Below are 16,460 nucleotides of genomic sequence, written 5' to 3'. Positions count from 1 at the left end.
TAAATGCAAGAAAACAAGCAAACTAAGGCGCATAAATATGCTCCTATCAATAAAGGATGTGCTTCAAGCCATTCCTGCTTACCCTATAAATGTCTTTAAATTTCTATCTACTTTATGTTTGGAAATTGACTCATTAATTGCTGACTTTTGGTGGGGTCAGAAAGGTGGGGAGAAGCATATCCCTTGGGTTTCTCAGGATTTGTTGGGGCTCCCAAAGCAGGCTGGGGGAATGGGGTTTAGATGCTTGCGAGATTTCAATGATGCCTTGCTTGCTAAACAATGCTGGCAAATTATCCAGGATCCAAATTTGTTATGGGCGCAAGTCTTCAAGGCTCGATATTTCCCACATTTTCTTTCCTTGAACCCAGACGCGGGGGTCAAGCTTTCTGGGGCTGGTCGAGTCTTCTTGTTGGTCGAGCTGTTCTTTTGCAGGGAGCGCATTGGCAAATAATGAATGGCAGAAATGTTAGATTGTGGCAGGACAAGTGTATCCCATCTATTCCTGGGGAACATCCTACGCAGATTTCTGATGCACCGATGTCAAGGAATATGCGAGTGGGTACTCTTATTAGTGATACATCGGGAACTTGGGACATTGATTTCCTAAAGCCTTTCATTTCACCTCAGGATTATAATGTTATCCTGAATACTTATATCGGTGATCATTTACTAGCGGATCGGCTTGTCTGGCTGTGCAATAGAAATGAGACTTATAAGGTTCGGTCTAGCTACCACTGAAAGAAAGCCTACTCGACGCCTTCTGCTGGACGTGCAACTTCCTCGTCATCTTCAACCCCTACTCATGTTTGGAAGGCTATTTGGAAGTTGGTGACCCCTCCGAAGATTCAAAATTTTATGTGGAGGGTTTTACATCGTGCCCTTGCCACTATGGATGTGTTGTTCAAACGTCACTGCTCCCTCTCACCCTTATGCCCTATTTGCCATGATCATAATGAATCTATGGAACATTTGCTCCTATTGTGCCTGTGGGTTAAACCTATTTGGTTTGGAGGTCTTTTAAGCTACAGAGTGAACCAGGCCAACACTACATCTTTGGCTGCTTGGCTTTCTTCCATTATCGAGGCTCAGCTGGGGTCCAAGGACGTCATTAATCACCTTTTGTAATTTGCGGCTTTTACTTGCTGGCATATTTGGAAGGCTAGGTGTGACTATATTTTCAATCAATGGACTCTATCACCACAGCAACTCATTTTGTCTATTTGAAACTCAGTTGGAACTTTTTTGGAGGCCTCTCGTGAGACGTTAGGTTTTGTCCAGACAGCTTAGCCGATTGTTTCCCCTTTGGCTCGTTGGTCTCTTCCGAGTACCCATTTCTCGAAATTGAATGTGGATGCGAGTTGGGCTTAAGTCTCTAAAAGGGGATATGCTGGAGTTGTTATAAGAAACCATGAGGACCGATTCGTGGCTACTAAGAGAACGGAGATTATGGCAGCGAACATTGATGCAGTTGAGGCTTATGCGATTCTTATGGGCTGTGAGGTGGCTGTTTTGTTGGGGTTGGACAAGGTAATTGTGGAGTCTAATTCTAAGGAACATATATCAAATTTGGAGAAAGCTTCTTCTCTTGGAAGTTGGGAGGATTTTCCCATCCAGGCAAAGATTTTGCAGACTGTGGAATCCTTCCAAGTTTGCCCCTGGTCTTGGGTTCCGAGATCGGCCAATATGACGGCGCACTTTTTGGCATCGAGAAGCAATACGGAGATGTGCGGGTTAACTTGTTTTAATACTCTTGCATCTTCGTAGGTTCATGTACTGAACAAAGATGGGCTTCCTTGCCCTCCATAATTTTTCTGTTCTCTCTGTAGTGGAGGGGGCGACGCCTTATTATTGGTGCAACATCTGATGTTTCTATACCCTCATCTTCTGCTTTATGTTTGTTTTTCCCTATGTTGCCCCTTCTCTGTGGGCTTCCTGTTTCTTTGGCTTCGGCCCTGGTAATGCATTTTCCAGTCTTTCAAACAAAAACAAAAAATATATATATATATATACACACCATTTTTTTTTATATAAAATCTATTCAATTTTTTTTCTAATCTATTTTTAAACTTATATGGGTACATTCTTTTTTCTTTGATTTGAGAATGTATCCATGTCAAGTTTAATTAAAGAAATTTACTAATATTATTAAGCCTAATATCTTTTCTTTCTTTTTTGGTGATTTTGAAGAATGTACCCATGTTTTGGTACAATAATTTTTTGGTTAATATTGATGAATGTACCCATGTTTACACACACACACACACACACACACACACACACACACACACACACACACACAATAGTATATTTATATTTTAATATTTTTAATCCCACAAATTATGATTTTTTATTTAAAATCTCATTAATATAAACAACTATAAATTTAAAATTTTAATTTAAAAAATATAGTAACATACATAGAAATAATTATCACATTAATTTCAGGGACTTCGATCAAAAATTGAAAACCAACAAGGTTTCAGTCAAAGAATATTCATAGCTAGGGATCGCATCCAAAGTCTCCCTTTATCTAAGAAGTTGTTCATGCCAAAAGCGCCCAAAAGGTGTGGGAAGATTTCAAAGATCAATTTTCACAGAAGAATGCACCAACAATCTATCAAATTTAGAAGTCAATCGCATCTTTCTCACAATGCTCCATGACGGTCTCGGCTTATTTTACAAAACTTAAAGGCCTTTGGGAAGAATTAGAGACACATCGGCCTCTTCTTATCTGTGATTAGACAAAGGCACATAATAAGAAAATAGAAGAAGATTGGATGATGCAAATTCCTATGGGTCTCAACGATGTCTATAATGGAGTTCGCAGTAATATCCTTATGATGACACCATTGCCTAAAGTTCGTCAAGCGCATTCACTTGTCATTCAAGATGAAACATAACAACAAATGACATCGGGATCAACCGAAAATTTCTCAATTTCTGCTGCAGTTCAAAGTCGATCAAACCAGTCCTCTGACAGTTTCAAAAATCTTCACTGCGAATATTGTGATAAAGATGGGCACACAATTGAAAATTATAGGACTCAAAAATAGTATTGCAAGTTTTGTGACAAAAGAGGCCACACTGAAGACAGATGTCAAATAAAAAATGGGACCAAAGGCTCTGGTTATGGGGGAAACCAAGACAAGAAACACATCAACAAGTCACACTCCTATGGGTCCCATAGCAGCAATTCACGTGCTGCCTTTCCTAATGCAAATGCAGCTGCTACGTCCTCCCCTCTTGCAGCCAACGCAACACATAGCTCTAATCTTGTTACCAATACATCGGTTGCCCCCTTTCAACCACACATGTCTCAATCAAATGCTTTGCAAAGACTTTCAGCAGAACAGCTTCAACAGTTAACCCAAGTTGTATATCCATGATAAATTTAAACCATGCTCCTGGTAATAACAATGCTTATGCAAATGCTACAGGTCTGTCCCTTTTTAATATTGCTTCTGTTAATTCCATATTTACAAAGCCTTGGATTTTGGATAGCAGTGCCACCAATCACATCACCTCAGACTCCTCACTTTTCAATAAAATCGAACCTTCACCAATATCTACTGTTAAATTACCCACTGGCTCTTCGGCCACAATCACTTCCTCCGGCACCATACTTTTCAATTCCTGATATCACATTAGATATTGTTTTGTGTGTCCATTCTTTTCACTTAAATCTCATGTCTGCTAGCCAAGTCACTAATTATCTAAACTATTGTGCCATTTTGTTTCTCACCTGTTGTGTCTTGCAGGACTTGGCTACAGGGAAGATGATTGAATCGGGTAAGCAACGTGACGGACTTTATTACATGTCGTTGTTGCTACGGATGCCCATCTCCTGTCAAGTTTCTCAAGTCTGCCACCTCTAGCCATCCCATTTTCCACTAGACCTCACCCTCCATTAGTCATCATTCACCCCTACATCACTTTTCTACCCTCTCATCAGACTATCTCCCTACCCACACCGAACCTACCTACCCTTCAGTTTCCATCCCATCAGACAATTCTCCTCATGTCGCCACATCATCCTTTCCACCCCCACGACAGTCTCATCGTCTTAAGAAACCTCCAATTTGGCATAAAGACTATCACGTGACTAACCAACTCAGTCATTCTCCTTCGCAAACTCGTCCTTCCTCAGGTACTCGGTATCCTCTTTATAATTTTCTTTCATAGTCACGCCTTTCTACTACCCACTGTGCTTTTCTAGATGACATTATAGGTCCCACCAAACCCACTTCATATGTTTAAGTTATCCTTGATCCTAATTGGTGATAGGCTATGCATGCTGAATTGAGGCTTTATAACACAATAATACCTGAAACATGGTTCCCCTGCCTGCTGGTCACAAACCCATTAGATGAAATGGGTTTATAAATCAAATAGAAGTCTGATGGTACCATTGAACGATACAAGGCTCGTCTTGTTGCAAAAGGATATAATCAAGTTGAGGGCATCGACTACCAGGAAACTTTTTCTCCTACAGCCAAACTCACCACTCTTCGCTGTCTCCTTACGGTCGCTGCTGCCTGTCATTGGTTCATCCATCAATTACAGATTCAAAATGCCTTTTTACATGGTGATTTGCATGAGGTTGTATTAATGGAACCTCCTCCTGGTCTTCGCCGACAGATGGAGAACATTGTGTGTCAGCTCAACAAATCTCTCTATAGACTCAATTAGGCTTCTAGAAATTGGTTTTCCACTTTTTCAGATACCGTTCAGAAAGCTGTCTATGAACAATCAAAAGCTGATTATTCTCTTTTTACAAAGGCTCAAGGTACTTCATTCACTGTTGTCCTTATCTATGTAGATGACATACTTCTTACAGGAAATGATCTTCAAGAAATGAAACAACTCAAAACATTTATTCTCACACACTTCCACACCTTAGTGATTTAAAATACTTTTGGGTATTGAATTCTCTCGTTCTAAGAAAGGCATTTTCATATCTCAAATAAAATATGCACAAGATATTTTGCAGGATTCTGGACTTACGGGGGCACGTCCAGACAAGTTTCCAATGGAACAAAATTTGAAACTCACTCCCACTGACGGAGCATTTTTAGATGATCCCACCAAGTATAGAAGACTAGTCAGACGATTGATTTATCTTATTGTCACAAGGCCTGACATAGTCTTTTCAGTTCGCACATTGAGTCAATTTATGCTTGAGCCTTGCAAACCTCATTGGGAATGCAACTTTACGAATTCTCAAGTACATCAAAGGCACTCCTGGTCAAGGCTTGTTATTCCCTGCCTCGAATAATCTTGAGTTAAAGGCCTTTTGTGACTCCAATTAGGGAGGTTGTCGTGCCACTAGAAGGTCAGTTACATGGTATTGTGTTTTTCTTGGAAATTCTCTCATCTCATGGAAATCCAAGAAACAAGACAATGTTTCTCGATCATCTACAGAAGCCGAATATCGAGCTATGGCAAACACATACTTAGAATTGACTTGGTTGCACTATATATTGCAAGATTTGAAAGTTCTGCACAAGACTCCCACACGATTATTTTGCGACAATCAAGCCGCCCTATATATTGCAGCTAATCCCGTTTTTCATGAGCGAACGAAACATGTTGAAATTGATTGTCAAATTGTTCGAGAAAAACTGCAGCTGAAATGATTAGTCCTTCACATATACCTACATGTTTCCAGTTAGCAGATTTATTTACTAAGGCCTTGGGGAAAGATCACTTTGTGACACTACGTGACAAGTTAGGACTTCATAATATTCACTCTCCAACTTGAAGGGGAATATTAGGAAATATTATACGGTATTATATGTAAATATCTTGTATTATAATTACCTGAATAGGTTTGAGTCAAATCCCACTAAATATGGGTCATTGTTTCCTAACTTTTAATGTAGGGTATATTAGTTGACTTGTGGTGTATATATTGTACAACAATGAGAGATACGAAATATTCAATCTGCCATTCTCATAGCATTTACAATGTTCAATCATTTTAACAATTATTATTGAAGATGCATATAAGTTGATGCAAAACATATACTATATTTAGGCCTTTTATGCAAAGGGATCTCCATTTTTTGAAAAAAAAAAACCGGGATTAGGTGTGGGGTTTTTGGTGTCACAAGCTTCAACAAAAAGATTTAGACAAAAATGCCCCTCAAACAAAAAACTTCAAAAGCAACTCAAAATAATGCATCAAATGAGGTAAGGATATTTTCATCATTTTAACGGTGTTTTTTTAATAATTTTTTTTTTTTAAATTAGTACATCACAATAGGCTAGCAATAATGTGATTCAACCAATTGTTCATTAAATATTATTTTCTCTATTTGTAAACATGTTCAAAACATCTTAAGAGGTGTGTAATGCCAGTTAAAAAAAGTTATTCACACGTGGATAATAATGTGATTAAATTAGTTGTCAAATGATTGTTTTTTTTTTTAAACAAACAATATTATCTATACTAAGAGATGGTGGGCTTAGTCACATGATGGGTTAGCAATAATGTGATTCAATTAGTTGTTTATTAAATATTATTTTCTCTATTCTTAATGTAAATTCTATAGAGACCGATTTTATTATGTGGATTCAGCTGTTTTAATTGATTTAGTAACCTTAAAAAGAAGATGAATACTACTATTCAAAAGTCATGTGTCATGTTCAATTTTGTAGATTTGCAATGGCATCGGACAACAATAATACATACCTCTAGAAATTAAATCGATCTAGAAAGAGATTTTGCAAGTCAGTGAAAAGATTGGTTAAGTTGGGGTGACTCTGTTAAGTGTCAATGCCAAGAGTTGTAGATGTTACATGACGACACCAAGAGAGAGAGAATCGACGAGGTCAGTGATGTGGTGGCGTCATGGTGGAAATTGGAATGCGAGAAAAAAGAAGAAGATTCTTGAAAAATATCAACGATATTCTTAAATTTGTTATAAATAGGTAAAAGTTAGATAAATAACATTTGCTAGGGACATAAACGAATTAGGTGCAAAATATCACATTATAACTTTAGTAACTATTACACAAAAGATAAAGAGAGGGAGGGAGAGATACTAATATTATTTCTTTAGTTCTTTCTTACGCAATGTGTATTTTGATAACACACAGAGTAATCTATTTATAGAGCCACATCCGTGATATGCAAATAAGGACAATCATTGCTCCTTTTGACAATATCACACCTCCACTATTAATTTACTATTCTAAAGTCTTCTCATCTTATCCCAAATGCCAGTGGGCATTCATCCCACTAATTTTACAACAAAATTCGTTTTTATCAGGGACCTAATTATTGGGGAGTTAAAACCTCTTTATTTGTTTCGCATAAATAGAGTTTATTACACATTTTCCCATTATTTTAGTCGTTGTTCCACTTTGGTCCTCAATTTTTTTTTTTCTTTCTTTTTGCATTGCTTCCTCATAAATGGAGTTTCTTTCTAAATATATAATTCTGCACATGAGAATAATTTTTTTTTTTTTGGTACAAACAATATTATAGACATTAAGAGGAAGAGGCATGTTTAGCCTCCCAATAGATTAGAAGAATGTTATTCAAATTCGCATTTGACGAGAATCGAACCTAAGACCTCTCACTTAAAGAGAAATACCACTAGACCGTAATATTGAGTGACACACAATGAGATTTTTAGATTCCAATAACATCACCATTTGCATAATAAAGTTTTAGTGGCGGAGTTTTTGTTTGTGTGTTTTTGGTTGTATACACTGCATCTTCGATTTATGTGCTTTTGCTCAAAAGATTTATTGTGTTTCTCTAATTGACAAAAAAAATGTTTTTTACCGTACAATAGTATTATTATGAAACCAAAGTCTTATATCAACTAGCCTTCTTTATTTAGTTCACTATTTTGCATGATAGAGTATTGTTTTACAACAGAATCACACATATATGGAATAGAGGAAGAATTTATCTTGAAAGACAGCTTTCATAGCTGCAGTTTTGAGTCATGATTATTAATTTTTGTGCAACCTCAATGTAGTAACTTAAAAAGAAGTTCAATGCTTATGATATAATTATCTATAAAAAAATAAAAATAAAAATTTGTAACTTCATTACTCTCTTTTGATTAAATTTTTCATTCCACTACAAAAAAAAAAAAAAATTAAACCTTTTTTCTCCCATTAGTTATATTATTTTTGTTCAATTTATTTCATATGGATAAGAAGCCCCTCTTAGTTTCGGTTTCTAACTCTGCCACTGTAGAGTTTAAAACTGTGTCAAGCAGCAATGGTAACGCTAGTTACAAAAGTTGATTTTCTTTTGTTCAAACGGACAACGATTTCTACTATGTTAAGATTGATTCTTTTCACACCAACACCTTCTCACTACACGTATAAGACATAAAGAAGGCTGGAAGTTGTGTACAAAAGAGAAGGAAACTAGGATTCTAGATTGGCAAATTGCTTTACGAACCACTGTAACTACCAATATTGAGACAAGGTAAAAAACAATATGCAAATCATATTATTTGGGTCATGTCACTTATATATACATAGTAAAAACTAGTTTTTTTTTCAAGGAAATAGATGCTCTTCAGACCCATTTTTATCTAATCCATCTAGTTCGGGACCTGAACCATTCAAATTTGATCTAATGGCTACAAACAGGGGCCCATTTAAAAGTGATAATAATTGTAGCCGTTGGATCAAATTTGAATTGCCTGGATCCCGGACTAGGTGGAAATGGATTCGGAGAGGATCCATTTCCTTTTTTCATGGTCAAATTTGGCTTTTTAACCATAATGGTCATTGAGATTTCCATAACTCCTTATTTTGGTTCGTGATAGAATTGATCCTTGGGATTGTCCATCATCAGTCATTTTGGTCATTCCATGAAAAATGTCCATTAAATGATAATAAAATGACAAAAATACCCTCAATTTTTGTCAACTCATTTTGGCCTATTGTTCATTGAACTGAGGGTATTTTTGTTATTTTGATCATTATTTAATATAATGTTTCACAGAATAACCAAAATGATTGATGGTTGATAATCTTAAGGATCACTTCTATTGATTTCAAATCTCAGAAACCAAAATGATGAGTTACGCAAATGTCAGAGACCTTTTTGGCTAAAAAGCCGTCAAATTTTTATCAAACAATCATTTATCTGGGTATTATACCGACCACAATTGCGGATCTTCAAGATCTGGTTGCTCCTCTTGGCAGATAATAAACTACAAAGCCTTATTTCTAGTTCATTTAGCAAATTGCCAAGCTTGCAAGTCTTGAATTTACCTCGATCCAATTTATCTGGACTAATTCCAAATCTTTAGAAGATATCTTGCATCTCAGGTATTTGGATTTGTCATTCAACAAACCAAGGAGAAATTCCAAACGATGGACGTTCCGAAACCTTCTCTGCTGAATCATTTTGTTTCAAATGGTGGACTATGTGCTGCAGCTCGACTCCATGTTCCGCCATACAAAAGTAGTAAACCAAATTCAAGGAAAGCTATATATATTATAATAAGGATCATATCAGCAATACTACGTTGATTTTTATACTGTAAAAGGAACGTGGAAATTGCGATAGAGACTGCCATGTTATTTCCTCAACTACAAGGGCAAAGAGTTTCATATTTGGAACTTGTTAGGGCGAAAAACAGATTCGATGAAAGCAACTTACTTGGCAGTGGGGGCTTTGGCTCCGTATATAAAGGAACTGTTGGAGAACAATTTAAAAATAAACAAAAAATAACAGAAATAAACAGAACTTGAAATTCTAATATTTTATTAACCAAAAATACTTGAAGTGTAGAATGAAATTATACAATAAATACAGAAACTAATATAAGAATGAAATACAATAGTAGAGGCTAGCGTAAAAGCTATGTCCTTCAAACAATATTTTCGTCCCACTCTTGTGCTTGTGGTTCTACAACGTCTGCTCGACCAGGATTCAACTACCTAATTCTACAACCCGCACTGGATTCTAGAATTGTAGCGAATTTGCTTTGTGTGCTTACTCTCTAGAAATTTCGTACGGAAGAAAAAGAGGAAAAAAAGATAATCTCACTTGGATACTGTGATTGTAAATATATAGGTTGTTTCACACCCTTTCAAATACATGTTCAGTGTATTTGAAAGTACACAAATCTTTCTAATAGTTGTGTCTTTTAATCAGAACGTTTTTTAATTAATAAATTAATTAAAAAACTTAATCCAAAAATTAAAATTAATGAATCTGATTAATTTTAAATTCCAAGGGCCCTTGTCTTAATTAATTAATATTAATTGTATTTAGGCTATATTATATTCAAGCCTAATCCACACAACCATAAGGCCCAAGTCTTCAATCCATTTCTAAATGGTCCAAGTTCTAATTACTAAGAAGAAGGAATAAGCCTATATAAAGGCTAGTGAAAAAATATTGTTGCCCAATGTGGGACAAAATGATCTCAAACTCCTACAGGAACACGTTCAGATGGAACATATGTTGCTGTGAAAGTCTTCAATTTACAGATTGAAGGGGCTTTCAAGAGTTTTGATTGTGAATGTAAAATGCTACACAATATTCGTCATCGAAATCTTATCAAGACCGTCAGTTGTTGCAGCGAAGTTGATTTTAATGTCTTGGTACTGCAATGCATGCCCAATGGGAGCCTTGAGAAGCGGCTGCATTCTCAGAAGCATTCTTTGAGCATCCTAGAGAGGTTGAATATAATGATAGATGTTGCATCGGTGTTGGAATACCTTCATCATGGTTACTCCATACCTATTGTCCAATGTGATGTGAAGCCGAGCAACATAATCCTAGACAATAATATTGTGGCAAATGTTGCTCATTACAGCATTGCAAAACTTTTGGGGCAAATGCGATTCTATGACCTGAACTATGACCCCTAGCCACAATTAGGTATATGGCTCCAGGTAATGTACTCTTGCTAGTGTAAAAAAAAAAAAAATTTATATATGTTGTCCTTAGTTATGAAAAAAGGCAAAGTTATAGTTTCCTTGTCGTGATAGCCAAAACTCACAGGTATAACTTGCAGAGTTTAGAATGGAAGGTATTGTTTCGACGAGATGGGATGTGTATAGTTTCGGCATTGTACAGATGGAGGCATTCACAAATAGGAAGTCAACTGATGAGATTTTTGTTGGGGAACTGAATTCAAAGTAATGGGTTGCAAGTTCGTTATTTCCGGATGCAATTGTCGATATTGTGGATTGCAGGTTACTCGGGACAAAAGAAGTTCATGATTTCTTGACGAAGAGGAATTGTTTTATCCTCCATTTTGAGTTAAGCTCTAGCTTGTGGTGCAGAATCCCCAGAAGAAAATAAAGGGATTAATATCCAAGATGCTGCAGTCACGCTCGAGAAGATCAAGATCGAGTTTTTGAAGGACAGTGGAGGAGCACAGCTCCAGTTCTCGTTATTGTTGTGGTGGTTTATACCATGCACGAAAACTGCATTAATTTTTTCTTCAGATTATGTTGAAGGAATCGAACCGTGGACCTATCCTAATCCTTCCTTGTCCTAGCCTCTCACGTCGGTTGGGCTAATCAAATTATCATAAGAGCTTCAGTATTGTGTATTGCGTTTCTCGTTTTCTACATATAGATCAATGATCTCCAAGTTTCAAATTATGTTTACATATACGACTTTTTCTTTCGAGTGTTTTTTCTCCATTATAAAAACCAACTTCCCAACGATATGACCAATGGATCCGACAATAAGTAAAAATCACTTGTGCATATAAGCTAAATTGATGAACACGTACAACTGTGAACGTGTGAAATGTCTTCGACAAGGGCATGAAGAAGAATGAAGAATCCAAAATTATCACTGTGAAAATGAGTTGGACCTCCTCAAAGGAGTAGGAGTCACAGAAGAGCAATTACTTACAAACGTCCAACAACCCTCCACTTGCTTCTTGCTTAACTTTCCGACATGTCTTCCCATTGATGATGATGAAGAACAACTGCCTTTTCGAAAACTATTCTTGAAGCTCCACACTTTCGTCATAGACTCCAACCGCAGCAGCAGCCACCTCTTCTTTACATTGATCTACGTTGAATTTCCATTTCGACATTAGCATTTTCTCTCATTCCATCCTGATATTATACATAATAAAAATTACAACTGAAGTGTATTATATTTTAGAAATGTATCTAAGTATCCTTAATTTGAAGGAAGTTTTGAATTTATTATTTCCACTATAAGAAGCTGAATAACTAAAACTAGCTATGACTAACCTGACTCTGAGTTGATGTTGATACCATCGGTGGAAGTGACCCCGTGTATGAATAATGTCCACAAGAAACTTCAGTCGCTTCATTCTTCATCCCGAGATCTCTCAGCCGGTTCAGCTCAGGCAAGATGACTGTACTGAGATCTGGTCTATCTTTCTTCCTCAGCTCACAACACTTCAAAGCTAGTTTTGCAAATGATAAAGCCTCTTCAACTGGCCAATTTGTCACTGCAGGATCAAGCATCTGAGAAAATGTACCTTTCTCGATAGCCTTCTCAACTTGGTGGGATAAACCCATTGCAGGCCTTGCGGTAATGATCTGCAATAGCATTACTCCTAAAGAATATATGTCCGATTTCACACCCAACATTCCTGTTTGTTGATACTCCGGGTCAATGTAACAAAATGTACCAGCTGCTGCTGTCATCCGGTATTGAGTGACGCTATCAGCTATAGATGGTGGAACTAGCCTAGCCAAGCCTACATCCGCAATCTTGCTTACGTAGTTTCGGTTTACGAGAATGTTTCCTGGCTTGAGGTCACGATGCACCAGAGGCTCGGGTTTTGTTTGGTGAAGGAAAAGGAGGGCAGTGGCAATTTCAGCAGATATTTTGAAACGAATTGCCCATGAGATTGGAGGAGTGTTGTTCTTGCAGAAGAGGCGGTCTTCTAAGCTTCCATTTTCCATGTACTCGTAAACAAGGCATCCATACTCGGGGCAGGCGCCTACTAGGATAACCATGTGTGGATGCCTAATACGGCTCAAAACCTCAACCTACATTAAAAAATAGATATTGAAAATGAAGTTTTGGACAAATGATACATGAGAGCTTTTCCATTTCGCAATCTTCTACTCACTCAAATCAAAGTATAAACTTATTTTCATGCTTTAAGTTAGAAAATTGAACAAAGAAGATAGTTTTACCTCTTGTTGGAATTGCCTCTGCCCCTGTGATATGTCCGGCCTCAAGACCTTGATGGCAACAGGAGTGTGATCAAGAATCGCTCTATAAACTGGTCCATATCCACCTTCTCCAATTTTGTTTGAATTGTTAAAGTAATCTGTTGCAATTTCAATCTCTTCAATGGTGTATCTTCTGTACCGAACTTGATTGTTCACCAAAGCATCTATAGCTGTCCTGCTCTCTTCAGCTTCCTGCTTCGCTTTCCTTTCTGCAATTTTTCTCTTCTGTGTTTCCAGATCTGCTAGCCTTTGTGCCATCCGTGCTGCTTCCGTTGCAGCTTTGCTCTTCTGCCTTTCCATATCTGCCATTGCCAGCGCAGCCTCTTCCGCTAGCTTGGCTTCCTCCAACTTGCGCTCTTCTGACGTCCTCCATTTTTGCATCTCCCACGCCTGGACAAAAAAATACAAAATTTCGGGTTTGAAATGGAATAAACTGCTTTCCAGATCATTGGAAAATATAACTATCTTTCAATGTCTTACCTTCTGTTTAGCTGTAGTAGCTTCTTTGCAAGCTGAAGTATACATGTCCATGGTTTGCTTCAGTTCGACCCTTAATCTCCTCATTTCGGCATCCAAGCCAGACTGTAAGTTATGCAACATGAGTTTCAGTTATCTATATAAGTTCAAACCATAGAAATGGACATGGATTGTGATGCAAGTAATTGTCAGTATTCACTTTTATCTGTTCTTTATACGTTGAACTTACTGGGGTTTGCGAGTTGGAAGAGTTACCAGAACCTTCATTATCTGAACCATTTGATTGGAAACTAAACGGCCCTGAGAGATCACTGCAACCTGATGCAGAATTCCGATGAGACGAAGTTTCTGACGTGAAGCTTGCAACTGACTGTGTTGGTGAATTTGTTGTGCTGCCAGGCCTATACGCCGTTGGTGGCATTAACTGCTTAAACTCGGTGCTCTTATCCAAAGATACTCTGTCAGAGCTAGCACTGTTTGAGCTCCCGTCACTAAAATGTTTTCTGCAATGTAGGAAAAACTTATTTCTTGTTTCATTGATAAATTTTAGCAAGGATCATTATACAGTAAAGACCCAATTATTTTACTTATCCAGCAAGAAAAGAATGCAGCTGCAAAATCGAGATTATATACCTGATGACATCTTCGAAGTCTGACACGCCATGAGTATGGTTGAAAAGCTGTAACTGTAGAGAACTTTTCTTGGGAGTAACTGCACTACTTCTCGGTGTAACTGCACTACTCCTCGGTGTTTGAGGTCTGCTTGCTGACCGTGAAGTCTGAATTCTTCCTTTCGATATGACATATACCACACAGGTTTCTGGTACAGATTTGAGTAAGCAAGTAGGCACATCTAAATTCTTAAATTTTCTACATGAAAGACATACCACTCTAGTTAGAAAAAAAAATACATAACATCTCAACTACAAAGGCCTCAAAGAGAGAGAGATCACCTTGTTATAGCATTGCGACTGGAAGCGCCAACAACAATATTGCATATGGAGTTGCTGACAATATAATGAATGAGCGCACTTGGAACATCGATGTCATGGAGGATCACTTCCTTGGCTACAATCTGAAAAACTCATTGCCATCAATAACTGACAACCAAGTAAACTGATCTTAATCTATGACATAATATCCAATAATCCAAGTGAATATTTGGCAAGTTGTAGTTATTTAGCCATTCATATATGCACAGACCCAGTTTACGAATTTTGGGCACACCGACGCCACTGTATTAGGCTCATAAGAGAAATTGAAAAACCAGGGCACGCATAAGGAGTAAAGACTAGTTAAAGAACAAATTCAGGTTAAGTGTTCCTGGTGAGCTACATGCAACATTACTCAAGTGAATTAGATTTTAGAGGATTTTTAGCTTATGGAAATCAAATGATATTAATCACTAACCCCTTTTCGTGCGCAGAATCCTCGGTAGGGAAGAAAGAACTGTTGCAGCTCGTCTTCAGTTGGCGGGCGACCATCTTTGGAAACTAAACCAACATCCTCTGCAAAACCAAGAACACATATCTCAAACACATACACAATGTGAAGGTTACATATTCCATGACATGACTAGGTAAATAATGATTTATTAATACCGCCAATACATGTTAACAACAAATTAATCAATGACAAAAATTTCTAACACAAGGTTAATTATTTGTGCTAATGGGGTTAAGACATAATCTTCTAAAAGGACGATCCCAAGCCACCAAGACTCTTCACTTTATGAGAATCAAGGGGAACAACTATAGTGCGCAGCCTTACCCGTACTTTGCAAGAGTCAGAAGACATAATCTTCTATTTGAACCAAAAAAAAAAAAAAAGGGTGCAGATATATGTTAGGTTAGTTAACCAAAGCAGCGTACCAGTCCCCTTGCATGAGAGTTAGAATCCCCTTCTCCATAGATTAGAAAGGTTTAAAATAGAATATTGTTTTTGTCAAAGAAAAACATAAAAATATGGATGCAACCATGATTGACATCCCAATTGATCATCATATAATGTTTTTGATGGTGATCACATCAATAATTGTTAATTATGGTGGTGATAATTATTAGTGTTTATGGTTATGATGATGGTGATGAAGAGACGGATACCTACGAGGATGCAAGCTGCGGTTTCGAACGTGAATGAGGATGCAATGAGAGGTCCTATTGCTCAAAAGATAATCAACTGCCCATTTGACTGCCAATTGGCTGTTCTTGTCTCTGTCAATGGCGACCACGGTGGAGCCGGGGTCCCCGGCCACTGATGATTGTCTGAAAAGTGCCATCAAAAGCCGAGCACCACCGCCGCTACCACGGAGAAGAAAGAAAAATGAAAAAAGTGGTGTGTGGTTGTATGTGTTGTACTAAATTTTGATGATTAAATACATGACATGGGAAAACCAACCTTGATTAACAGACTCAAACAATTTCCTCCTCTCTTTCTAGCATTCAAGCAATCAGTTAGAAGTTGCAGTAGCCAGCCTAGGTTGTTTGTTCTCACAGATCACCACTTCTAGAATATATAGGTACAACTGAAATCTAGCGACTGCAAATTTGAATTCGTAAAAATAATTAGAGTTTGGTATTGACTACAAATTGTTTCCTTTATTTTTTTAGAAATTTTGAATATTTGAATTTGATTAGACATTGTTAGAGTAATTTTTTCGGATGACGTTACCAATTCACTCTATCGTTCGCTATAATAAATAATGTAACAGTATGACCGCCACATTTGCATCACGTTCGCAACGTGAAAACTCAAACATATACGTGACCTTAGGTGCAAGGATAACTTCGCGGCCTGACCGCCATTGAAAA

At 37.3% G+C, this 16,460-nt stretch overlaps 1 protein-coding gene and 1 pseudogene across 1 annotated transcript; one reads left to right on the top strand and one right to left on the bottom strand.

The window, feature by feature from the left end:
* The first annotated feature begins 1,446 nt into the window (after window positions 1-1,446).
* On the top strand, window positions 1,447-11,498 carry LOC148694270 (putative LRR receptor-like serine/threonine-protein kinase At3g47570; annotated as a pseudogene).
* Window positions 11,499-12,015: 517 nt separating this feature from the next.
* Window positions 12,016-15,928, bottom strand: LOC137740569 (U-box domain-containing protein 35-like). The gene is made up of 9 exons (XM_088700407.1): window positions 15,757-15,928; window positions 15,061-15,158; window positions 14,604-14,725; window positions 14,284-14,520; window positions 13,880-14,153; window positions 13,654-13,755; window positions 13,135-13,563; window positions 12,214-12,984; window positions 12,016-12,072 (listed from the first exon to the last, which is right to left on the bottom strand). The coding sequence occupies exons 1-9, from the start codon at window positions 15,926-15,928 to the stop codon at window positions 12,016-12,018; spliced, it is 2,262 nt and encodes a 753-aa protein (XP_088556533.1).
* Between the last annotated feature and the right edge of the window lie 532 nt (window positions 15,929-16,460).

Source organism: Pyrus communis, chromosome 9 (assembly GCF_041283825.1).
Source record: "Pyrus communis isolate YQ-2024b chromosome 9, ASM4128382v1, whole genome shotgun sequence".
Taxonomy (NCBI): domain Eukaryota; kingdom Viridiplantae; phylum Streptophyta; class Magnoliopsida; order Rosales; family Rosaceae; genus Pyrus; species Pyrus communis.
This window is presented reverse-complemented; position numbering and strand designations above follow the sequence as displayed.

What these genes read in the sequence shown, in the direction of transcription:
- LOC137740569 (XM_088700407.1), bottom strand. Translation starts at nt 15,928, where the DNA reads ATGGCACTTTTCAGACAATCATCAGTGGCCGGGGACCCCGGCTCCACC. An exon ending in AGTCGCAATGCTATAACAAG is followed by an intron (nt 14,521 to 14,603) that starts GTGATCTCTCTC and finishes TCTTTCATGTAG; the next exon opens with AAAATTTAAGAATTTAGATG. An exon ending in CTACTACAGCTAAACAGAAG is followed by an intron (nt 13,564 to 13,653) that starts GTAAGACATTGA and finishes TTTTTTGTCCAG; the next exon opens with GCGTGGGAGATGCAAAAATG.